This window comes from Macaca thibetana, chromosome 9 (assembly GCF_024542745.1).
Source record: "Macaca thibetana thibetana isolate TM-01 chromosome 9, ASM2454274v1, whole genome shotgun sequence".
NCBI classification, from domain to species: domain Eukaryota; kingdom Metazoa; phylum Chordata; class Mammalia; order Primates; family Cercopithecidae; genus Macaca; species Macaca thibetana.
Window position 1 is genome coordinate 102,825,820 of NC_065586.1, and position 27,482 is coordinate 102,853,301.

Sequence of the window (27,482 nt, forward strand, 5' to 3'; positions counted from 1 at the left end):
GCCTCCCAAAGTGCTGGGATTACAAGTGTGAGGCACCACACCTGGCCACCATAAATTATTAATAGCTTTGACTATTTTTGCATTTTAATTAAATGGAATAATGCAACATATATTCTTTTTAGTCTGACTTCTTTAGCTCAATAATGGATATGACATTTATCCAAGTTTTTTGCATATAGCTTTAGTTTGTTCTTTTTCATTGCTGAATGACATTCCATTCTGTAAATATACTATAGTTTATGTATTCTACTATTCATGGATGTTTAGATTGTTTCCAGTTAGGGCTCTTACAAATACTTTTGCTATGCATATTATCTTACATACATTCTGGTGCATATGTGTATGCATTTCTGATAAGTATATACTTAAAAGTGGAAACACCAGGTCATAGATGGTATACATGTTCAGCTAGAGCAGTTAATGTCAAACAAGTCCCAAATGGCAGTATGTATCTACACTCCAAATAGCATTATATGAATGACCAGCTGCTCCACATTCTCAATAATATCTGATATTATTAGTCTTTTGTTTTTGTTTTTGTTTTTGTTTGTTTTGAGAGGGAGTCTCACTTTGTCACCCAGGCTGGAGTGTAGTGGTGCAATCTCAGCTTACTGCAGCCTCCACCTCCTGGGTTCAGATGATTCTCCTGCCTCACCTTCCCAAGTAGCTGGGACTACAGGCACGTGCCACCATGCCCAGCTCATTTTTTGTTGTTGTTGTTTTATTTTTGTTTGTTTGTATTTTTAGTAGAGATGGGGTTTCGTCATGTTGGCCAGGCTGGTCTTGAACTCCTGACTTCAAGTGATCTGCCCACCTTGGCCTCCCAAAGTGCTGGGATTACAGTTGTAAGTCACCACAGCCAGCCTATTATTAGTCTTTTTAAATATACATCTTCTGATGGTGCACAGTAATATATTATTATAAATTAAGTTGCATTATACAGGGATGCTCAGAATTTTTTCATATGCTTATTGGCTATTTGGTTACCCTGAGTTATCTGTGCATTTTCTTTTTTCTTTTTTTTTCTTTTTTTTTTTTTTGAGATGGGGTCTTGCTCTGTTGCCCAGGCTGGAGTGCAGTGGCACGATCTCAGCTCACTGCAAGCTGCAAGCTCCACCTACTGGGTTTACGCCATTCTCCTGCCTCAGCCTTCCAAGTAGCTGGGACTACAGGTGCCTGCCACCACGCCCGGCTAATTTTTTGTATTTTTTTTAGTAGAGATGGGGTTTCACCGTGTTAGCCAGGATGGTCTCGATCTCCTGACCTTGTGATCTGCCTGCCTCGGCCTCCCAAAGTGCTGGGATTACAGGCGTGAGCCACCACACCCAGCCCCATTTGTACATTTTCTATTGAGTTACCAGTATTTCCCTTATTAATTTGTAGAATTTATTTATACTCTCCTAATTATGATTCCCTCCTTGAAATTGTTTTATTTTGCATAATAAAAATAAACAATAAAAAACAAATAAAACAATTTTATTATTTTATTACCGTAATAATACCTTTTCAGTAAGGTATTATTACAAATACTTTTTTCCCTCTAGGGCTTAATTTAATAATAATAGCTTATTGAAAAGGTATTATTACAGATATCTTTTTCCCCTCTAGGACTTAATTTTTATTTTCAAAATAATGCCTTAAATAACAGAAATTCTTAATTTTAATGTAGTCCTATTTAAAATTAGTATAATTAGGCTGGGCGTGATGGCTCATGCCTGTAAATCCCAGCACTTTGGGAAGCTTAGGTGGGCAGTTCAATTGAGGTCAGGAGTTCAAGATCAGCCTAACCAACATGGTGAAACCTTGTCTCTACAAAAAGTACAAAAAAATAGATGGTTGTGGTAGCTGGCACCTGTAATCCCAGCTACTCAGGAGAGTGAGGCAGGAGAATCGCTTGAACCTGGGAGGTGGAGGTTGCGGTGAGCCAAGATCATGCCACTTGCACTTCAGTCTGGGTGACAAAGGTAGACATCATCTCAAACAAATAAAAATAAAATTATGAAAAAGTATAATTATAAAGAAAGTATAAAGAATTTCTTAGCATAATTTCTTTATACTTAATGGGTTTTCTTTGCTGTTTTAAAAAAAATCTTTGCATAACACAAGGTCATGAAGATACTCTTCTGTGCTTTCTTTTAGAAATGTTAGTATTGCCGGGCACAGTGGCTCATGCCTGTTATCCCAGCACTTTGGGAGGCTGAGGTGGGCAGATCACTTGAGTTCAGGAGTTTGAAACGAGCCTGACCAGCGTGGTGAAACCCTGTCTCTACTAAAAATACAAAAATTAGCTGGGCATGGTGGCATATGCCTGTAGTCCCAGCTACTTGGCAGGCTGAGGCAGGAGAATTGTTTGAACCCGGGAGGCGGAGATTGCAGTTGAGCCGAGATCTCGCCACTGCACTCCAGCCTGGGCAACAGAGTGAGACTCAAAAAAAAAAAAAAAAAAATTTAGTATTAGCTTTCAAATTTTGATTGACAATACAGTTATAATTATGTTTGTATATTATGTGAGATAAAGATTCATGTATTCCCATATGGATATTCAAAATTGTAGCACCCATGTATTGAAAATATTATAATTTCTCCACTGTACTACAGTGTCTCATTTGTCATAAAGTAGATATGTGTCTATATATATAAAATACATGCATGTATATATGTTTCTTGACTCTCCTTGTTCAGCTTGTGAATGATATACATACATATATGTATTTATTGATATACATCCATATATGTGTGTATATGTGTGTGTGTATATATATATATGGTAATGTTAGTCATCCAAGTTTGTGAGTCACCTTCAAAAGTATCTTTGCTATTCTTTAGGTCTTGACATTTTGTGTAAATGTTATGATCATATTGTCAATTTTAATACATGAAACATGCCAGAGATTTTTATTCAGACTGCTTTTAATTCAAGTCAATATGAAGAAAATTGATGTTTTATAATATTGAGTCTTCCAATCCATGATCAGGGTGTATCCCTCCATTCATTTAGGTTTTTTCCAAAATTCATTTCCAAATTTGTATTGTTTTCTGGGTAGTGCTATTGAAAATAAATTTTTAGATTTGAGTGTAAATATTTGTTGTATTTTGATGCTATTATAAATTTTACACACACACACATAATTTTCTACTTGTGTAGAGGATTTACATGTCCAGGCATCAAGACTCACCCTACCTCTAGTGAAAATATAATGTGTTTGAAATTAGTAATTAACATAGGGTTTGAAATTCACACCAAGGGAACAGAATAGAGTGCCTAGAAATGGAACCACAAATAGACAGTCAGTTAATTTATGACAAAGGCTTATAGCAATTCAATGTGAAATGAATAGTCTGTCAAGGGTATTGGGACAATTGGATATGTGTGTGGATGAAATATAGAAACTTGAAACAGTTTTATTCAAGATAAATCATATACATTAATGTGAAACCTAAAGAGAAATCTTGTGGTATGACTGTTTTCACAATGTTGGTTTAGATAAAGACTTCTTAAGCCTGACAAAAAGCACTGAAGTGACAAAAACCACTAATTTTCAAAATGTAATTATTGATACTATTTGAGGATATATCTACCATTTTTAAATTTTAATTTTAATGTGTTTGAGACAGGGTCTCACTCTATCAGCCAGGCTGGAGTGCAGTGATGTAATTATGGTTGACTGCAGCTTTGAACTCCTGGACTCAAGTGATTCTCTCACCTTAGCCTCCCAAGTAGCTGGGACCACAGACACACGACACCATGCCTGGCTATTTTTTTTCATTATTTTTATTTTTTTCTGGTAGTTGTCCAAGCTGGTCTCAAACTCCTGGACTCAAATGATCCTCCCACCTTGGTCTCTCAAAATGTTGGGATTCACCACACCATGCCTATATCTACCATTTTAGTAGATGTTTTCTATTTGTCTCAACTGTATTATATTCTTTTTTTCTCTTTTACTTGCCTTACTTTGGATTAATGAAACCATTTTAAAGTTACTGTAATTCCCCTGTCAGTAGCTTGATGATAAGATTCTCTTACTACTTCTTCAGTTGTTACTCTAGGTATTGAAGCACACATTCTGGATATGTTGGAGTCTAATATAAATTAGTACTTTTATCTCTTTATAGATGTATCATGAACTTTAAACTACTTTAACTCTATTTAATTCGCTCCACATACTGTGTTATTATTCTAATGTATTTTAATTCTACATATATTTTAAATCCCACAGCTGATTATCATTCTTGGTCTGCACAGTTATTATTAACTTCAATTTACCCCTTTCTTGCTCTTCATTCCTTCCATTATTTTGTGCGTATTTGTGTGTGTGCCTCTGTCTGGGTCATTTTCTTTATGTGTGAATAATTATTTTTAGTATTTCTTTTTATAGGCAGTGGTTTTTATGAGATATTGCTATGGAAGGAAGTGTTGGGAAGGGAAGGGAATGGTCCCTTTAAATGATACGGAAGTGGGGAAGGGTGTGGTCCCTGGCTAGGGCTCCACCTCTGGGCCTGTGCCTTGGGACCTAGGTGAGGACAGGCACTCCTGCCTTTGCACCCAAATGTTGTGTTTCCCAAGACCACCCTAGCCTGCCATGCCCCCATCCTGTGCCTATAAAAACCCCCAACACCCTAGCTAGCAGACACACAGGCAGATGGACGTCAAGAGGAATGCACCGACAGGCACCAGCATGCCAGCAGGCCACCGACCAGCAGAACTACACGGAATTTAGCTGGAGCAGTTGGGGGAGAGCCCAGGCCACTGAGCGGCCCGACTCCAGTGGAAAACCTTCCCACTCCATCCCCTTCTGGCTTCCTCCATCTGCTGAGAGCTACCTCCGCTGAATAAAACTTTGCACTCACTCTCCAAGCCCAGGTATGATGGATTCTTCCAGTGCACCGAGGTAAGAACCCAGGATACACAAAGCAGTCTCTCCTTGCGACAAGGCAGAGGGCCTAATTGAGCTGGTTAAGACAAGCTGTCTATAGACCGCAAAACAGAGAGAGCATACGGTAGCAAACGCCCACTGGGGCTTCAGGACCTGTAAACATTCACGCCTAAACTCTGCCGTGGGGTCAAAGCCCCACAGCCTGCTCCTGTGTGCTCCCCTAGAGATTTCAGTAGTGGGGCGCTGAAGAAGCGAGCCACACCCCCATCACACGCCTGCGAGGGGGACAGGGGAACATTTCTCGTTTTGGTATCTCCATTATTGTTTATCTAAAAAAACATTTGTGTTTTCTACAGCGCTTCAAAGATGTCATTCCATTTTCTTCTGGACTTTTTAAACACCTCTGTCTGATTTGAGATTTCAGCAGTTTGAATGTAATAGCTCAGTGATTTTTCTTTGCACATATTCTTCTTGAGTTTGCTGATTCTGTTAAATCTATGGGTTAATATGTTGATATCTTTCATCAGGCTTGGAAAATTCTCAGCCCTTATCTTTACAAAAATGATTCTTGTTCCTTATCTCTCTCCTCTCCTTCTGGGGCTACAGTTGCCTCTGTGTTAGACCTTTTTTTTAATCATTTTCCATTTGTCTCTTATTATTTTTTCTCTATATTCTATTTCTTTCTTTTTTGCTCTAGATGGTATATTTCCTGCTGTCCTTTCTTCCTTTCTTCCATTTAACCTCTTAATATCAGTTATTATATCTTTATTCCTATGGGTTCTTTTTTTTTTTTTTTTTTTTGAGATTTGCTGTAAACCTATTCTCCTTCTCCCTCAGCCTCCCGAGTTCTTACAGGCGCCCACCATATCAGTTTATTTTTTTTTATCTTTATTTTTACAGGATTTCCATCTCCCGACCTCGTGATTTGGTAGGCTTGAGCCACCGCGCCCGGCCTCTTTCTTACTTATTGATTACTGCCCTGGGGTTCAATTTTCCACCTTTTCTCACATTCGTGAACATATTAATCACTGTTATTTTACAGGATATCTTAAATAAACACTATATCTCATCCAACTGTTGTTCTTTTCTGTTTATCCCTCCGTTGGTCCTGTATCTTGACATATTTGATTTTTTCTAAATGCTCAACATTTTATATGAAAAAATATTGGGTAAACCTGTGGTTTATGTTATTTTCCATTAAAGAAGGTTTACTTTGGTTTCTAATAATCATTTTAGAGTTGAAGAGAATCACTCCAATTGATTCAGAGACTGAAGTGATTTCAGACTGGATTTCTGAGTACAGAGGGCCTGTTCTAATTCAGGTTTGCCTTTACTCCTAGGACAGAGATTTCCAGAAGTTCCAAGAACCAAGTCTTAGATAGTTCACCAGGGTCCTCCTCCTTGATAGGTCTTGAATTCAAATTTTTATCTCCCCAAAGAGCAATACTTCTAAAAACTTTGTTTAACTTCTCAGCCTCTGACTGCTTTCTATGTTTCCTGTGTTACTTAGGTATCATGAAATACCTCACGGAGGAAAAAGGCCCTGGGTATGTGCTGCTTCCCTGTGCTTTCCTTCTCCCTGGGATATGACCTTATCACTTCCAACTTTGGAATGTCCTCATAGTCCAATTTTTATCTCCCAAGCCTTGAGAGTCTATTAACACCTGTTTAGCCAACACTTTCTACTTGGCCTTTTACTGGAAATCTGAAATCTGTACCTCCTCTATAGTGTGGCATATGAATTGGTAAAGTTCTCGAAAGGAAAATATAGCATAAAATGTTGGACTCACTGCAGAGAATTTCCCATTTTTTAAGAAAGGAATTTTAGCTTCTCAATCCTCTTCATAGTTGTCTCAGCTCCTAGTCCTCCTTTCCTCCTCTTCATTTTTCTTCTTCTTCTCTCTCTGTCTCTGTCCCTCTTGCTCTAAATATATATGCATATATTTGGTTTACTGCATGCTCATCTGCCATAGTCTCAAGCAGAAATCCCCAAAGAATTTATGTGAAAAATGAGCAACTCCAATTTGCCTAAATTGGCCTGTATTTTTCTAGTTCCAACTGAAGAATTTTTGGCACTTTAGTATTTAGAAGATTGAATACAATTGAAAGGCACTCATTAAGGAGATAATCAGGAAAGGAGTATTGGGTTACACAGTGGTTCTGTAAATGGCCCTTGGACCAGAGATATGCACATCATTTGAGCTAGAGTTTCAAACTCGTTATTTCACAGTTATTTTTCCTATGAGAATTAAAATACTACAAATTTTCATCAAACCTGACAAAGCAATCATAAATGCTTCATCTTTCCATCTTCATGTCACACTCCAGAACCTCTGACTTCTCTATACCCCTAGCCTTGCCATGGTTTTTGTTTTTCTTGAACACAATGCACAACCTGTGAACTTGTTAGAAATATATATTCTTGGGCCCGACTCCAACCTACTGAATCAGAATCTTTAAGGATGTGGCCAAGAGAACTGTGTTTTCACATGCTCTCCAGGTGATTTTCTTACACCTGGCAAAAACTGAGGGTCCCTGGACTATCAGCAGAGGAAGCTGTAACTCAATGTTATATATTTTAATTCTGGTGTCATTGTTAGCCCTTAAAATCCCTTTGTATTTACAGGGCTTTACATAATGGTAACCATAATTAGGTACCCAGAAAACGTGACTGAGGATAAGACTGCTTGGTTTAATAATTGAGATGATTTAATATCAGTACTTGTCCTTCAGAGACCGTCTTCCTCATTTACAAGATGACAGAATTCCTGTGTATATTCTAAAATATATAAGACAAATTTCATCTTATCCACCATATAAATAGACATTTCAGACAACCACAATCTGGCAAATAATAATGCATGCTTTTAATGATATCCCTGAGGTGCCACACAATACAAACTCTTAACTGCCAGATAAATTACACTCAATTATGTTTAGATTGGCCTCAGTGCTATATGCATGACCATCATGTTGCCCTTGGAAAAGAAAACCCTGCAGGCTGAGAGGGGATGAAAGTATTAGCATCTCTCAGGTTAGTTTAGTATGTGTATGTATTAAATTATTTCAGGAATATTATTTATGTATTCTGAGAAAATGGATTTTGCTAAAATTGCCAAGAAGGCAAGATTAAATCTGACAGATTCTCCAAAAGTAAGAGATTAAGTATGAGTGAAGAACAACTTGCGGTGAAATGTAAGTAATTAAAGAAATAGATCAGGGAAGGTGAAGTGATAACAAAAACCAAGGAACTAAAAGTAAAATAAAAATTTTTAAATAGCATCTAAAATGGAGAAAGTTGAAAAAGATATGGAAACAAAACCATGGTTTATTAAGAAAAATCACTGGCCATAGAAAGTAGCAAGGAGATAGGAATCAGCCCTACCTCTTCTAATTGCACCATGAGAGTGACGTTGTGTCCTTGCTCCGCTGTCAGCTTTCCATCAGCTGTGACTATCCGCAGCCCCCGCGGGGCTTTCCCTGGGCACTTCTGTGGTTTAGCAGTGTACTGTTCCCTTACTCCATCAGTGCAATTATTGGAAACCACCTTCCTGTACCTAAATGGAAAGAAGCTCAAGTTGTAAGGCAGCTCATTATAATGTGAATCATTCCCACGTTTCTAAATTAGACATAGTGCCTAGCCCGGAGGACCATCAGTAAGCATGTAACCATCTTTCATGCTACTATGAGGAGTAGGGTTAATTCATATAAAGCACCCAACAGAGAGAGAATCACGGTCACACGCTGTATCTATTACTAGCATTGTAACTGAGTTTTATTCATCTCTTAAATTAATGAATCACTTCATTGTGGAGTTGTGGGAAATGCGCAGAAATAGAAGATATAGCCCCTACTCTCACTAAGTTTATAAGCTAGTTGGAGAGACATAGATGGCTAATCTAGGAGATAATTCAAAGGCTATATAATTAAGAACTAGAATGAGTAATAAATACTGCAAAGCAATTTACAATTCAGAGAAAGAATAGATTATATGGATATGTGATTCGACATTCATAGATCGCATACAGACTGCTACAGTTATGGCATAGCACAGACAACAATGGCTAAATTTGATATTTCTACTCAATATTTCATGAGAGGTTATACTGGTTAAACGATCAAACTTCACATTAAAGAGACTTCAGTTTTTGCAGATTGATGCTCTTTTGCTTATTTCTTGTTTTAGCTATAATGGGAAAAAATTTATTCTATAAAATTAACTATATAATTTATCAGATTCACAGTAAATTAAAATTTGCAATTTTAGGATGACAAACCTTTAAGATTTTTGAGGTTCAGTGTTATCTAGCCATTATCGTTTTATACTGTTGGGTCCATAGCAACCCCTTTATGTATGTATATATTTGATTTCCCAAGTTTAAGTGCCTAGAGTTAGTGGTAGAGCCCAAATGAGAAGCAATCAAAGCTTACTTTCCACTCTTCTAGACCAGAGGTCAGCAAACTTTTTACAGAAAGAGCCAGATAGTCAATGTTTCAGTTTTGCAGGTTGTGTAGACTTTGTCACAACTACTTAACTCTGCACTTACTGTATGAAGGCGAACACAGACAACACATGAAAGAATGTGTGCAGCTGGATTCCAGAAAACCTTTATTTACAAAACTGGCATAGTTTTCCAATGTGTTTAAGTCCAGTGAACGCCCTTTCCTCTGCGAGAAAGTCAAACGAGATACTGTCTGGAAAAGTACTTTGAACACTACGGATCACTACAATGTCAATTATTAATGCTTAACTCATTTCATATGTTAAATGTAAGAATTAAATGGGTTAATAATGTACACAGAGTACTTAAAAGTACGCTAATACTCTGCAAATGCTCATAAAATATGACCAATTATTTATGTTTAATATTATTACTATTTCTCTTCTCTGTTCAAAACCTTCATGGACTTCATATGACCTTAGGATAAGCTGTAAATTCTGTAATCCTGGGCATGAAGCCCTCCACTAGCTAATTTTATTCTACTTTCCTGGACTCTTTCTCCCTCATAAGCCCATGTCCATTCTCCTTTTAATTTTCTTGAGAGTACATGTTTTTTCTCCTTTTCTGCTTCAATGTCCTCCTGCGTGTCCTATCATCTGCCTAAAACGCGCCCACCTTTAAGGTACAGCTTACTTCTTGTCTTCTTTAAGACAATTTCTCTGAATATAAGAGTAAAATGGCAGGAATTTCATATTTAGAGTGCTTACTATGTCCTAGTTATTGTGCTAAGTTCTTTACATAAATTAACTCATTTATCTTTGAAAGTATCCATAATAAGATACTGTAACTATTCCCAATAAACAGATGGAGGAATTGAGATTCATAGGTGCCAACCAGTTTTCTCAAGATCAAATAGCCAGGACCCTAGACAATTTGTAGCACACATCCCCTCTTTACTACTGCACTGCTGCTTTAAATGGAGTGAGATTATCCCTCCTCTAAACCCTTAAAAGAATCCTTATGATTTACTTGATAGGAATTCTTTATACCTTGTATGATTTTCTTCCTGGTGTGGCTGTGTGAACTTCAAGCTCGTTGAGGGCCTCCTTGTGTTGCAAACATTCAAAGCTGGTAATCAGGAGGGCCATACCAGTAACTGTACCAGTTTAAATGTGGAAATATCTGCATATTAATTGGTTATTACCACATCCCCAAACCCTCCAAGCATCTCACTCACCAACCCAGCTATGCTGATCCCTGTCCTTAGAGTCCTTGCTTCTCACAATTCAGCAACTTATGGGTTAACACCTAGCCCATGAGGGGGTCACCGAAACTCTGCTCCAGACATAAGATCACTGCCCATGCTGGTTGGTCATTGTTACATCTAAGCAATTTGAACATCATTCCATCTGATTTTTTTTTTTTATACAGTCTCGCTCTGTTGCCCAGGCTTTACTTGGCTCACTGCAGCTTTATCGTGGCTCACTGCTGCTTCCACCTCCTGGGTTCCAGCTATTCTCTGGCTCAGCCACCCAAGTAGCTGGGATTACAGGCATGTGCCACCACAAATGGCTAATTTTTGTATTTTTAGTAGAGATGGGGTTTCACCATATTAACCAGGCTGGACTCAAACTCCTGGCTGCAAGTGATCCGCTCGCCTCAGCCTCCCAAAGTGCTGGGATTAAAGACATGAGCCATCACACCTGGCCTCATCTGATATATTTTTTTAAAACTCCTTTGTAGTTGCTTATGAGTATATGTATATTAAAAGAGAAAATAAGGGCAGGTGAGAGAGAGAAAACACAAAATGCATACACTGGTGTATGATAGCATCCTGGTACCAGCAATAGTAGCAAGAAAGTGACCAGTGATGCCACCCAGGTTAAGTTTGGTATCTCGTGAGTTTCACCATGCATCAGAGACTGCCTACAGGTTTCAGAGGTGAGGCACTGTACAAACTGAAGTCAGGTTATGATTTTTAATCACTCAGCATCCAAGCACACCTGTGACCCTCTCTTGGTGTGCAGCTATAGAAACATGGGTTCACCATCACCACTAGTATCATCAGCTAGAGAACATGCTTTTGTTTGTCACTGTTCTGATCAATCGTTACCTTAGGCTTTCCTGAATCCTGCAATAACAGGAGTTCTGCTCAAATCCAAAGCACGAATCCATCCCCCTGGGACTATGCCACAGAGAAGGCTGTTGGTAATTTTTTTAAATGCTCATTAAAAACCATTCTGAAACCATTTTATTTCCTGTATGAAAATGGCATCACATTAGCCCTACCAGACCTGTCCCTGAAATTTAGAAGAAAATTGTGCCGTAATACAGAGTTCATTTACTCAAGTAAGCACACACCTGCTTTCTGCATTACAGAATGGTTCTATTTTCATCCCAGCAGCTGTCCCTGGGTCTGAGTTATATAAATGAATAATGCATTTAATATGTTATTAAATGGGGCTGCTACCTCCGTAATAACAAGGCAACTTATGATTATGTTGGACCTGCGCTCTGAATATTACTGGGATGCATTTAGTTGGTAAAGCATTCTTCAATCTGCCAAGAAGAAAAGTGCTTTGTAATGGCAAGGGAGTCTTTGTACAATTACTGAAAAGGAAACATTCTGCAAATGTGCCTTTGATATTACCGATGGTTCATCAGTAGATAGGATTTTATTACTCCAACAACCCCAGTTTCAGCTATTCTCTTCCTCCCTATCTTGATATGCCTCTGTCACATTTTCCTTTTTGCCCCTACCCTCTTTGATTTTGCTTCTTTGCTACCTGGAAGTCTTAAAAAAGATGAAGGCAATAGGCAGGGCGTGGTGGCTCATGCCTGTAATCCCAGCACTTTGGGAGGCTGAGGCAGGCAGATCACGAGGTCAGGAGATTGAGAACATCCTGGCTAACATGGGGAAACCCAATCTCTACTAAAAATGCAAAACAAAATTAGCTGGGCGTGGTGGCGGGTGCCTGTAGTCCCAGCAACTCCGGAGGCTGAGGTGGGAGAATGGCGTGAACCTGGGAGGCGGAGCTTGCAGTGAGCTGAGATCGTACCACTGCACTCCACAGCGAGACTCTGTCTCGAAAGAAAAAAGAAGGAGGCAATATTTTTGTGAAAGTAAAACTGGAAGAAAGCATTAAAAGTCTTTGTAGCCTGTGACTTTTCTATTTAGTAGGTTTTTTCCCTGACATTTTGAGGTGGTGATGGCAAAATACAGATGTTTTTGAGTATTCAATGTATATTAAGGTGACAGTATATTCTAGCTTAGTAGATCTCAACCCTCTCTACCCTTTGGAATTAGCTGGAGGTACCTTTAAAATAGATGGATACCCAGGCTCTGCAACCAGAAATGTTGATTTGAGAATTATGGGCATCAGTTGGTTTTTGTTTTTAAGTTCCCCTGGTGATGCTAGTTTGCAGCCAATGTTAAAGACTACAAATTTAAGAAGGCAAAACCAATAGATGTCGGTGTGGATGTGGTGTAAAGGGAGCGCTTATATATGGCTGGTAGGAATGTAAATTAGTACAAATTAGTACCATGTCTATGGAAAACAGAATGGAAATTTCTTAAAGAACTAAAATTAAATTTACCATTCAATCCAGTAATCCCACTACTGGGTATCTACCAAAAGGAAAAGAAGTTATTATATCAAAAAGACATGTGTACATGTATGTTTATCGCAGCACAATTCACAATTGCAAAGATATGGAACCAACTTAAGTGCCTATCAGCTGATGAGTGGATAAAGGAAATGTGGTGTATAAACACAATGGGATACTACTCAGTCATAAAAAAGAATGAAATAATGTCCTTTGAAGCAACTTGGATGGAGCTGGAGGCCATTATTCTATATGAAGTAACTCAGGAATGGAAAATCTAATACCACATGTTCTTACGTATAAGTGGGAGCTAAGCTATGGGTACACAAAGACATAGAGAGTGGTATAATAAACTTTGGAGACTCAGAATGGGTGAGGGAAGAAGGAGGGTGAGAGAAAAAACTACATATTGGGTACAATGGATACTACTCAGATGACAGATGCACTAAAATCTCAGACTTCATCACTACACAATCCATCCATGTAACCAAAAACCACCTGTACTCCAAAAGCTATTGAAATAATATATATATAATAAATATATATATCCCAAAAATATATAACACTATATATGTGTGTGTGTGTGTATTTTTTTTCAAGAAAATAAAACACTACTGACCTGAAGGTTAAAACTAGTGCTGTGGAACCAAATTGTCTGAGTTTAAATTCATTCTCTTACTCCATGAATTTAGGCAATTTACCCATCCTCTCTCAAATCTTTGATTCTTTGCCTACAAATTAGGGATAATTATGGAATCTTTTCCTAAAGTTCTTGGGAAGATTAAATGAGACAATGCATTGAAAAGGGCTTGGCATAGATTTTGGCACATTTAGAACTTAATAAATATTAAAATAACAGAAGTTAGAAAAAAGTATTTAAGTATCAAATATTAACTCGCTATGATAGTTCAAGTTCCCCCAAAATAAAACTGATGTACTTATTGCCAAGGTCGTCTTAAGATCAAATCCAATTATGTCAATTCCTTTCTTAAAATCATTCAAAATTTCCCATAGGCTTATTCTAAAGAGTAACATTCAGGTTTAAAGTAAAGATCCATGACCTGACCTCAATGCATTTTTCTTGCATCAGCTCATTCCATGGCCTGACATGCTCTCTTAGCCAAGTCATTCTGTATACTAAATGCCTTCTTTTGCCTGTGCTGTTCCATTCTGCCCAGGATGCTTCTTCCTACTGACAAACTTCTACTCATCCTTTAAAAAAAAATCAGCTTCAAAATCATGCTTTTTGTGAAACCTCCTCTTCCCTTTTGTCACAGTAGTTATCACATGCAACCAAGGTGAAACTGGAACTCTAGGTCTTCTTGTACCCCAGGGGGTGTTACTGTCATTGAGCAACGGTGTTCCTCATTTGCACTCACAAAAAAAAAAAAAAAACATAAATAGTTTAATTTCTTGGCTTGTGCTATATGCATTTGCTTTCAAGGGAAAATACTGCCTTGTTACAATGACACTAGACTTAATGAAGCAGGAAATGAAGGAAGCCTTGGGGATGGAGAAGGGGGCTAGTTCTGGGTAGAGTATATGGCTAAGACTTAAAATCTTCCAAATCTACCACCTTAGTAATGTGGGTGTGCAATGACAAAACAGCTATTTGTGTATGTTCATGTGTGTAAATTAACAGAGCTGTGTAACTATAGATCTCTGACATGAAGACACAGGGCTGCGATGGCATGACTTAACAATTAGGGTAGAGAGAAATTCTTCTACCCCTGCATCCAGAGAAACTGTTTCTGAAAAAGTAGTAGTGGTGGCAGCCTAGATTTCCTGATCTCCAGTGAATAAGGATTATTTATACCAGACTTCCAGGCTGACAGATCTCATTGATGGCTGTATATTAATCATTGTGACTCTTCATCAATAGATACAGGCATCCCCAAAATGGCCATTTATTCTTTAACTGCGATCCCATGTGACAAGGTATGCTCAGGGGTGGCAATGTGTCCACATATCAACAATAATCTTATGTAGCAGCCATGGCATCAGCAATCAGGAATAGAGTTCCATGGCTGGCTAAGCAGGCTTTCCAAGTTTCTCTCCTCAAGGCAACAGGTCTTTGGACTATTCCCCTCAACGGAGTAAACAGACCTTGGGATTAAGGGACAGGCATAAGACAGAAGACCAGGTAGAAAGAAGAAAGCTTCCCTTGTATTAAGCAGGATGGAAACACACGTCATTTAATTTGAATAGTAATGGGTATGTGACTTCATTTTGAAGATGAGCTTGATGAAATGGTGAAATGGGACATATGGCCACACACGCTTCACTAAATCACTTAATATCGATAATCATACTGATTGAGAATGCCTCACAGAATCCACTGTCTGAGCCCACCAGTTGTACAACTAAGTTATATGAATTTGTCTTCTATCTTTTGAGCACCTACAGTCCAAGGAATTCTAATACTGAATCCTTTCAATTGGTCATGTAAATGTTAAAGCTTGAAGGGGTCTCTAAGATCACCCAATACTATCCTTTTGTTTTTCACATAAGGAAAAGGAAACACAGTTTAGAGAGTTGCACCTCACACAGGGGACGAGTAGCACGTCTGGGACTCTGGACTAAGTTTGGTGTTCTCTTGCCACTGTACCATAGCACCTGAGTAAGAATTGTTAATGCCAAGGCCATTGATGTGGGCAAGAATCGCCATGTGAGAAAGCAAGTCTCCATGTACAGTGATATTCACCTTTTCCTTCATTTCCCAATCCCAATGTCATCCATGAAAAGATGGAAAACCTCATTTAAGAAAGGTACTCTGAAGAGTCAACTCTGTAGCAACCAACAATTACTGAGTGTGTGCAGTGAGGCTGTATGGTTCCTGGCTAGAAAACAGCTACAGAGGCCCCTGCAGCGATGAGTCTGTAAATAATGCAAGTGATTGCCTTTTGTGTGGACTTTAAATACATGCACCAGTTTTAGGGCCAATTATTCTCCTTGATGCACACTGAAAAATATCCTTGAGAGGAGATCAGACCAAACATCAAAACCCCCACAAGGCAACCAAAACAGAATCATCTGGAAAAGACCAAAGCCCCCAAAGACACTGGAAATAGCAAATCCAGGAAATGGCAGGTTAGCAGAATTTAAGTGTTTTATGGCTTATGTAGAGAGGAAGTTTCCAAGTTTTTATTTTTAATTGACACATTAATTATACATATTTATAAGGTACAGTGTGATATTTTGATACATATATACATTGTGTAATGATTAAATCCAACATATCCATCACCTCAAACATTTATCCTTTGTGGTGAGAATATTCAAACTTCTCTCTTCTGGCTATTTTGAAATATACAACATAATATTATTAACTATAGTCACTCTACTGTGAAATAAAACACCAAAAGTTATTTATATAAAGCATATTTTAAAACATTCCAAATGTATGTTGATAGTATAAAGGTAACTATTTTGCTAGAATTTATGTGTGTATTTTTTCTTGGACCCACTATATATTTATAAATAGATACAGAACTTTAACTTTTAAAAATGTATTTATTGTATAAATATACCCATTGGAATCTCTTGAACACGGGAGGCGGAGGTTGCAGTAGCTGAGATCACACCATTGCACTCCAGCCTGGCCAACAGAGTGAGCCTCTATCTCAAAAAAAAAAAAAAGAAAAAGAAGTCCCCATTGCATATGGAGAAACTAACCCTGAAGAGCAGTAAGAACTGTCTTTGTATCTTCTTCCATGAAGAATTAATGGACCCTATAAAGAAACTCTACAGATAGAAATTTCTATACATACTTTTTAAAGCACATCTAGAAATATCTCAGCTTAATAGCAAGAAGAAATCTCTCCCTTGAGAAGATTATCTCGATTTCTTAGAATAAACCAATCCAATGCCCACTTTATTTTATATTTACAGAATCTTTTACCACTGGCATGAAACAAGCAACATGCTAGTTAATTTGGCAACTTAAATTTTGCAGTATGCTCCCTGGTTCCAAAACAGTATAAACAAGATTTAACCATATATAAGTATCACTAAATGAGCTTGTGCTTGTGGATGTGCATACTGAGGTATTTATAGAAACTGAAAGAGAAACAAAGAGGAATAAATTTTGGGTTATTTCAGCACTAACATGAAATAAAATAAAAATGAATACTGATTTCATTTTATTTGAGCAAAAGAAATTCGTTCAGTAATCAGCTAAACACATTATCTGACCTGACTGGAATAAAGGGACAGACATGTTTTGGTATACACTGCTTTCATCACTTTCCAATTATGTAACTTTATGAGCCTATGTAGGTTCTTATTTTTGTTTTACAAATGAGAAAACAGAGACTCACATTAAATAGGTCCCAGATATTAGTACTGCAGTGACAATTAAACATCAAATACATGTCTGGACTGTGGATTCATAATACAAATAAGTTTTTTCCCTTCTTTCTTTACTCTAGAGGAGTCTTCAGACAATAGTTATTGGTGATGGTACACATTTTATAAGGTGATGACTATGTGCTAGGCATTGTGCTACATGCTTTACATACAGCGTCACATTTAATCAAATTCTGAAGGCAAATAAGAAAATGTTATAGGTTAAGGAACTAAGGTCAAGGAAACAAAGTCACTTGCAAAACATAACAGTAAATGGCAGAGGTTAGATTGAACATCCTTAATTGTTTCATTCCAATTACTCCCTTTTTCACCAAACAAAACATCCCCACTTGTATTTCACTCTCAATCCATAACAGGCTGAGGCCCCAGTGCCAGCCTCCTTACTTTCCACCTTCATGTAAAATGACACGTAGAAGCTGTGAGGGCAGAGGTTGAAGAGAGGCAGGGAGCCAACTGTGGAGAACACAGCAAGCTCTACTGTTCCACTGTGTGGGTATGAGAAACCCTGATGCCACTGAACCAAGGAGCAGGACTGGTGGTTACAGCCACCTGGAGGGACATTCTGCACTGAGTTCACTTCTTATTCCATCCATCCTTTCTAAGTCCTAGCCAACCTCTAAAACAAAAATTGTGCAACCATTCACTTCTACGTAGTGAAGCTGCTAAATACAATAATAACCGATGCCAGGATTTCCCCGTCATGGAGAAGTGGGTAAACCTGAGAACACTGCTATATACACAGGGTAATAAGCTGACAGTGAAAGTAACCATAGACATTTATAAAGTGAAGTATTTAAGAACTTTTTTTAATAAAAGGAAAGTTTTCCTGCATGCTTCCAAGTAAACTCTCAGAAAGGTGATGCTGGGAGGTTTTGTCATTCACCCCACTCAATTCACTTTCCCACTGCATGTCTGTGCCATGAGCTATGCTGTAAGAAAAGGGTGAGACAAGTGAGGTGCCCAGGGAGCAACATTTATGAAGGCACTCACTCTCTGGCCAACCCTACACTTGGGATTCCTTTGTGCTTCATCCCAGCCCTGAGGCTAATACAGATTCTGCATTGACTGAGCATGAGGTGACCATGGATGGCTTAAAATGGCACTGGACACAGGGTTCCCAGTGGCTGTTTAACTCTTTAAGCACGCAGGCATTGGCATCTGGGCTTGTCCTGGAGAAAACTACCACTGTGGCCCTTCCCCAGGATCATCTCTTGTTCTCTTTGCAAGAAATGACCTTCCTCACCTTATTAATTTAGCTAAATCCTACTTCTTCTTCCCCTCAGTTTTCCTTTACAGAATCCACTAGCATCTGAATTTTAAAGGAGGATGGCACTTAATACAAATGAATCTCTAATATGTGGGACTCACAGGCAGTCCGTGAGCAGGAAGCTAGTGTTTTAACCCTTACAAGGGAGAAACGTGGCAATGCCTGATACTCAGGTCTGAGACAGAACCAGTTGGCTGAGTGGAATTTGCATTATGAGCTAACAGAAACACCTCCAATTGCCAAAAGAGACTTAATTCTCTTTGTATTATCTGTATAACAAGTATTATAGGATGAGAATATTAACTGCAGCATTATTTATAGTGGCAGAAAAAGCAAAATAACCCAAATGTCCATGGAAGAAGGATGACTGATAATACTATAATAATACTTAATACTATGGAATTAAATAAATGAGAAAGTATCCTTATATATTCTGACTTAGAAAGATGTTTAAGTCATATTTTTGAATGAAAAAGGAAAACAGAAGAACAATGTGTCTAGTAGGAAATCACATATAAAAACAACCTCCCAAATTAATTTGTGTATTTTCTCTTGGGACCAGTATTTGCTAGCAAATGCAAAGAAAAGTTTTAGAAGCATGCATATCAAACAGATCACAATTGTGAGGGGAAAGGGGGCCAGGATTGGGTAATGATGTAAATTGGCTTTTAAACATATAAAACATACACATTTATTTTGTGACTAAGTATTTGTAAGTAAAAATCTAAATGTATAGTGGCAGCATTATTAGTGGCTACAACATTATATACTGAATCTGCTTATAAAATACCACTGAATCAACACATAGCCAAATGACATCTGTGGTGAGGGGCTGGAGTAACATTAAGGGAGACAAAGTTTTTTTCCAAGTTCACCGATATTTTACCTCTTACCAACTCTTGAGTTGGCTACAGACAATGCAAATAGGAATTCAGTGGTGTGAGGCCTTCTTTGTAGATGATTTCAGGCCTCTGTCCCAGCTAAGGGTCTTCGTGTTCCTAATGCAAAATGTGTAGTTGAGACAACATGCTGATCAGTGGGGTTATTATTGACAACCATTCCCTTGACTTTAGTGTGTAAGGCCCTATTTGCATATTCACTCCTCCACCTATGAGCATCTTACTTATGAGAGCAGAACATTTACCATACCCGCTGATGGCGGGTATTTATCATATGTTCTCTTTACAAACCAGCTTGCTCACCAATGCTGATGCTTTTCTGCAAAATGTTTAACTGGAACAGGCAAAACTGGTGGATGTGGCAACTTAACAAAAATCATTTGGGGTCAGATGCTATCGTGTAATACCCACTGAAATGAACAAGCCCCTGAGAACGAAGGTGGAGTCCTAGAAGGTAGAGTTGTAATTTTGTGACTACTAAACATAACAACTGCATTGACCAACATTTATATATGGACGCTTATTGCTAAGTCACATTTAATTGACATTATAATTTTAATTTTATGTGGCATAGATGGTATTCCTTTTGAATATAAAATTACTTAATCATCACTGATGTTTTATTTGATGTTAGTCAGGATTTATAAGATCTCAATGGGCCAGGTGCAGTGGCTCATGCTTATAATCCCAGCACTTTGGGAGGCCAAGGTGGGTGGATCACGAGGTTAGGAGATCACCTGGCTAACATGGTGAAACCCCGTCTCTACTAAAAATACAAGAAATTAGCCGGGCATGGTGGCGGGCACCTGTAGTCCCAACTACTCTGGAGGCTGGGGCAGGAGAATGGCGTGAACCCAGAAGGCAGAGGTTGTAGCGAGCTGAGATCGCGCCACTGCACTCCAGCCTGGGCGACAGAGCGAGACTCTGTCTCAAAAAAAAAAAAAAAATCTCAATGAACTGAAGAGTGAGGGGTCACAGGTGTCATTCAGCCTTGGTCTATGATTGAGTAGCATCTAGAACAATTTGATCCCTCTGTGTTTCAGCCTCCTATCATCAATACCAAAGACAAACTAATGTAACTTCCTTGACTGATTGAGCTGGTTATAAAAACAAAACAAAAAAAACAATTCTTAAATTAGCCTGAGGGGCTTCCAATGCCCTTTACAGTGTCTAAACATGCTAGTACCTGCAAGTAATAAAACTCCTGTCTTTTGCATTCCTTCCCCATTAAGTTTAGTTATTTTATCAACCTTTTCATTTTTTTCCCCCATGGTACCATGCTAAGACCTCACTGACCCATTGCTATAAAAATGTTACTTGTATTTCCTTGGATGTTGTGTTATCATTCAAAAAAATCATAGCTTATTCCTTTATTCAAAGGTTCTAGGAATCCCTAACATCAGAAATAGGAATCATTGCAGTCCTTTTCTATGCCTTTCCCTCCTTGAAAAGAATAGTATCTATTATTTTGATAATCTTAAAAAAAAAACATATTTAACATTTCAAATACAGAGTACATAAATGGAAGTCTCACCTCCTCAAGTGGATTCTCTGTACTGTGGCTGGCTTGAGAAAGGAGAAGGGGCTTTATCAAGTAGAAATGGCGGATTGGTAAGGCTCCTACCTCCTTATTTCTCCTTTCTCCTTCCACCTTCCCTTTCTCTCTCTCTCTCTTCTTTTTCTTTTTCTTTTTTCTTTTGTAGAGATGGGGGTTTCCCTATGTTATCCAGGGTTTTCTTGATCTCCCGGACTCAAACAATCTTTCCACTTCAGCCTCCTGAGTAGCAGGGACTACAGGCACGTACTACCACACCGGCTTCTTTTCTAACTTTTTATTATCAGAATTTTCAAATATGTATGAAGAAAAGTATTGTAATCAATTCCCATATGCTCATTACCCATCTCCAAAAAATTATCAGTGCTTACCTGTTTTTTAACACTTTAAAACAAAACTCACACAAATATGTATCTCTAAAACCAAGGCTGTTTTCTTAGTCTAGCCAAAATGTCTTTATCATGCCTAAATATATAATTCTTTAATATCACTTATGATGGTTAACTTAATATGTCAACTTGACTGGGCCATAGTATGCCCAGATATTTGGTCAAATGTTACACTTCTGTGTGTTTTTAAATGAGATTAACATTTAAGTCAGTAGACTGAGTAAAGCAGATTGACTTCTCTAGTGAGGGTGGGCCTCATCCAATCAGCTGAAGGCTTAAATTCAACCGGCTGACAGTTCCCAAAGTAAGAGAGAATTCCTTCCCCCTGATGGCATTCAAATTGGAACACTGGCTTCTTTTCCTGCCTTCGGTCTTGAACTGAAAGGCTCTTCTGGGTCTCGGTCTGCTGGCCTTTGGACTAGAACTACAACATTGGCTCTTTGATTTCAGGCCTTCAGACTTGAACTAGAACTACACTGTCAGCTCACCTGGGTCTCCAGCTTGCTGACTTACCCTGCAGATCTTGGGACCCACCTACCTCCATAATCAAATGAGCCAATTCCTTACAATAAATCTCTCTTTTTTTTTTTTTTTTTGAAACGGAGTCTTACTCGGTCGCCCAGGCTGGAGTGCGGTGGTGCAATTCCGGCTCACTGCAACCTCTGCCTCCTGGGTGCAAGTGATTCTCCTGCCTCAGCCTCCTGAGTGTCTGGGACTACAGGCGCACACCACCATGTGTGGCTAATTTTTTTTTTTTTTTTTTTTTTTTTTTTTGTATTTTTAGTAGAGATGGGGTTTCACCATCTTGGCCAGGCTGGTCTCAAATTCCTGACCTCAAGTGATCTGCCCTCCTCAGCCTCCCAAAGTGCAGTGCTGGGACTACAGGCGTGAGCCATCACGCCTGGCCAAAAAATATCTTTCTAAATAAATATACATCCTACTGGTTTTGTTTCTCTGGAAAGCCCTAACTAATACATTACCCGAATTAGTGTATGTTCAATTTTCCTCGAGGCTCAAATGTGTCTTTTTACAGATCATTTATTTGAATCAGAATTTAAATAGGTTCCATACACTATTTTAAAGTTTATAGATACCAACTACATTTGAGACAAATTTACGAATTTTTTTTCCTTTTTATAGTATTTCTTAAATAATACTGCATAAACCCCATGACACAGAATATTAAACACCAAATTTTAGAATGTGATTCCGGATTTACAAAGGTCAGAATGCATGTTTAAATGTGTCAAGACTGAACATAAAGAGAAAGCAAGATACATTCGTATTAGCACTACTATACTTTTGAAAAGTCAGGGAGTTCCTTTTGTGATTCCAGGTTCCACATCTATAAAACAGGAAACGCAAATATGAAATATCTATTTGGCCTTCCTCATCATGGATATAATAAGGGTAAAGGGTAACTTCACAGGATTAAATAACTTGAAAACAAAGTGTCGAGAAAATGAAGACATTTTTATTTCAATATTGTCATCGTGATCTTCATCCAATAAACATTTCTCTTTTTTAAATTTGCAATTGGGATCTTATTCTCACATGAAACTTGCACTATTAGTGCAAAGTTGTGCTTCATTGCTAAAATGAACAAAAGCAATTACATCGTGCTGTAAGGAAATATGCCTGGTCTTTGATCAGAAGTAATTCTGTCAGTATAACACATGCTGAAAGGCAGCAAAGGTTGGCCTCTCAAGGTCACTACTCCAGACACTTACCCGGTACTATTGAGGTAACTCTGTCCCAAGCTGCAATCCTTTGACAGAGAGGATGGATTGAACCAAAATGCCGGCAGGCACTGGCCATTGCTGTGTCGCTCATAACCATAGTCGCTGTTAGGAAAGAGCCGAGAAAAACCTTTCAGTAGGTGGCAAAATTACTGAAAACAATTCCATGTCAGTCCACAGCCAAGTGCTACACTAATCAATTAGTAAAAACAAACAAAAACAAGACACACACACACACACACACACACACACACACACACAAAGCATTCCCTGAATCAATGACTTCTCAAAAATAGAACTTTTTTCATAGACTATCTATCAATTATTCAGGAAAATATCCTATATAACTGGTCATTCCATTTAAATACTCTTAAGCTGAGCGAGTAGATTGTGTTCTCATTAGAAGGATACACAATACAGATGGCTGGACCCAGAGAAAGCTGTAATGAGAAAACAGGCAGTGGTGGGGCTCAACCCTTGGTGAGAAATTCATCGCAGAGTTTAACATGGTCACATGTGGCACAGTCCTCATTACTGGTGATGTCTTTGGGATGCTCTTCCAAGACATCTGGATCTACCAAGTAGAGCTGAGCCAGGTCTCTCTGTGTTCACTCCATATGCTTCAAAGTTACAGCCAAAAAGGAAATGTCCTTCAGGAGTATCTCGAGCATTTCCCCTAAGGAAATGTTTCATACTAGGCAGTTAGCACAGCCAGTTGGAACTAACTGCTTTAAATCCTCTCTCTACTTTGGAAATAGTCAAAGACTTCCCTCTCAGCCTCCTCTCATTCATGCTTCCAGAGGCCTCTGAGTTGCCTGATATTCTTGGCTTCTGGCAAATGAACCTGGGCACAGAGAATGACAACAAATTGCACCTCCACATGCACAGACAAATCGCAGGCAGCAATCGGCAAGCATTAGTATGAACTGGCCCATCTGTGTAATGGAGGTGAGATGCTGGCACACAAGGGTCAGGAAGGGAGAAATACGCTCAGCTCAGAGGCCTGTCGCCAGGCAGCTGGTACTTAGAATTTTGCATATACCAGCAGGATTTGGTGCTGGTTCAACGCAGCACGGGTAGGAAGACTTCAGAATTGCTGCCTATAGGACAACCAGTGTTCACTTTGGGGAGTTACTTTACAAATGCTGGAGAGGGACAGGCAAGGTCATTTGGGGAACTGTCCAGGAGAAAGCCAAACCAAAGAGAAACACTCAGGGACAATCACCTTTCATTACACTACAGCCAGGTGTAATCACTGAAACTCCAGCTGCTGGTAGAAACCCAACAAGGTCGTGATGAGCCTTCCCAAATATTATCAGAAATCATGCAGTTACGGAAATCCCACTGGATCAGAAAACCTTACAATGGCCTCCTTCGTGATTAATTTCCCACTTCTCAGAATGCATTTCAGCTGGTGGGATGAGTAGCCGATCCAATCACAAACGAATGCAGGGATTGGGCCAAGACTGAGGGGCACAAGGGATGTGGGAGAGGAGAAATCTAATTGCTTTCCTTATCTGGTATTCCTTTCAGTCTGGACTAGCTTACAATTGAAAAAGAAAAACAACAACAACAGCAAAAGACTGGCTTCCTTTGAAGCCTGTAGAAAAGATTCCCAGAGAAGCAAATGTTTCGAGGAGAAATCAGGACATTGGGACATCTCATCTCATTTTTTTTTCTCATTGGTTTTCTTTTTTTTTTTATTTATTTATTATTATTATTATACTTTAAGTTCTAGGGTACATGTGCATAACGCGCAGGTTTGTTACATATGTATACTTGTGCCATGTTGGTGTGCTGCACCCATCAACTCGTCAGCACCCATCAACTCGTCATTTACATCAGGTATAACTCCCAATGCAATCCCTCCCCCCTCCCCCCTCCCCATGATAGGCCCCGATGTGTGATGTTCCCCTTCCCGAGTCCAAGTGATCTCATTGTTCAGTTCCCACCTATGAGTGAGAACATGCGGTGTTTGGTTTTCTGTTCTTGTGATAGTTTGCTAAGAATGATGGTTTCCAGCTGCATCCATGTCCCTACAAAGGACACAAACTCATCCTTTTTTATGGCTGCATAGTATTCCATGGTGTATATGTGCCACATTTTCTTAATCCAGTCTGTCACTGATGGACATTTGGGTTGATTCCAAGTCTTTGCTATTGTGAATAGTGCCGCAATAAACATACGTGTGCATGTGTCTTTATAGCAGCATGATTTATAATCCTTTGGGGATATACCCAGTAATGGGATGGCTGGGTCCAGAGAATAAATTTGCCTCCTGCTAAAGAATGGCTGTTTCTTAAGGCAAAAGCTAAACCACTAATGTAAGATGCTAACTTCCTTTGCAAATCTTCCTTGAACAGGATAGAAGAAGAAGAAGCAGTTGCTTCAGAAAGAGGGATGTGACAAATGACTTAAAAATCTCATGGCAGTTTTCCCTGTGAATGCATTTCAGGGTGTGAGTCCTGAAGGGTAGTACAAAGATAAAATATATTTGTCATTGTGATAATACTGCTCTAACTAAAACAGAAGTCACAACTGGGGAGGCCCCTGAAGATTTCATTTTGAGCTTCAATGTAACTGAAACTCTGTTGCCCTCTGGCTGAGCCCAAAGAGATATTTCATTGGCTCTTGGCTTGGAGTCCTCACCAACAAGGGGTACAGCTGTGGGTTACTGGTCTGACTGCTGGCTGCCACTCTTGTCAGACCTTCTTAGTGCTAGAATATCTCCAGATGTCTACCACAAGAGAAGGTTTAACTTTTCTAAGATATGTGATGAGTATGTACACAGTATCTCAGTCCAATCACTGATATTTTAATGATTCTCAGTATGCAACCTGAGATTGCAATACAACTAGAAATAAATTGTTAAAAAATGACTTTAGTTCTTATGTCGGTCAAGTTTGGTAACACATATGTATACATTTAGTGATTGCGTTCTCTAAATTAAAAACGAACAAATAAAGGAAAAGCAAAAAGAAGAGGGAAGAAAACAATGGAAAATGAGATGGAAAATACCAAGGGAGTTACCACCTACTTGTCCTCAATAATGTGTAAGCCTTACCTGAACAATTAACACTGACAACAAGCCAAGGGCTTCACTGTGCCCACAAGCTAGCTTTCTGCTGAGTAAATGTCTCAAGAAGGACTCTATGGCACTCTATGGCACATTTAGAGTTTAACCTCTAAATGTCTCAGTACTTCTCCAGTTTAAATTAGCTTAATCCTGGTAAAGCAAGAAGTCTCCTTTATCGCTAGGTTCACTGAGTTACAGATTTGCAATGCCATTGAATCCATCCTTGCTCTGAGTTCGAGAATGTCTTCCATGAATCTCATAAGCTGTGGTCAGCTAACTACGACTTGAAAACTTGCAGGGACAGAAAATTTACTGCCCTTAAAGGCTATTATTCCACTACAGGCAATCCTAGATTCTAGAAAGCTTTCATCTAGAACACAAATATGTTTGTTTTGTTTGCTCCCTAAAAAATACACTTACTGTTTCTTACTGTTTCCAGTGTTGCTGTTTGAAGCAGCACAGAAAGAATCTGCCTTTTTTTTTTTTTTAAGAGATAGTCTCCCTCTGACACCCATGTTAGAGGGCAGTGGCGCAATCTTGGCTCACTACAACCTCTACCTCCCGGGTTCAAGTGATTCTCCTGCCTTAGCCTCCTGAGTAGTTGGGATTACAGGTGCCTGCCACAATGCCCAGCTAATTTTTGTATTTTTAGTAGGGATGGGGTTTTACCCAGGCTGGTCTCCAACTCCTGACCTCAAGTGATCCACCCCCCTCAGCCTCCCGAAGTGCTGGGATTACAGGCATGAGCCATCACGCCCGGCCAAATCTGCTCTCCTTTGGTCCTAGGAATCTAGCAATTATATGAAGATAATTACCAGCCATCTTCTGAGTCCTCTTTCAGTCTAAAGAAACTCTTGATTATCCCACATACACATGTACATAGCTAGTAAACTATGAGGTAATTTTATAAGAATATGAAGCTTGCCACTTAGCCCTATGTATGTTACTATTATTTCAATTCTAAAGTTTCATTCACGCCCATGTGGATTTGATACACCGAATGGCTCCAGGAGATAACTGCACAAGCTCACCAATCAAAATCAGCCTCAGTGCAGACACAGGGTTCAGATTCCATAGCTCCTGCATATTTTCCTTGCATACACTTCCGCTCTGATTTTCGCTTCTTATATATCCTTTTTGCTCCCATGATACACGCTTCCCCCTGTAAGCAGAGGAGGATCACAAATACTTGGGCACACAGTTTGGACTTTCCCTGCTCCAAATGAGTGACGTTTAGGGAGACATTTGCAAATCTTAGTGTAATGTG

At 38.9% G+C, this 27,482-nt stretch overlaps 1 protein-coding gene across 4 annotated transcripts in view; it reads right to left on the minus strand.

Annotated features, from left to right (window-relative positions):
- Positions 1-27,482, minus strand: part of SORCS1 (sortilin related VPS10 domain containing receptor 1) — a 595,404-nt gene that overhangs the window by 77,733 nt on the left and 490,189 nt on the right. For all 4 annotated transcript variants that reach the window (XM_050804902.1, XM_050804901.1, XM_050804903.1 and 1 more), the window contains exons 16-18: positions 27,247-27,377; positions 23,131-23,244; positions 8,260-8,431 (exon numbers count right to left, since the gene is read on the minus strand). In XM_050804902.1, coding sequence (XP_050660859.1) covers positions 8,260-8,431; positions 23,131-23,244; positions 27,247-27,377 — 417 coding nt within the window. The remainder of the gene's footprint in view (positions 1-8,259; positions 8,432-23,130; positions 23,245-27,246; positions 27,378-27,482) is intronic.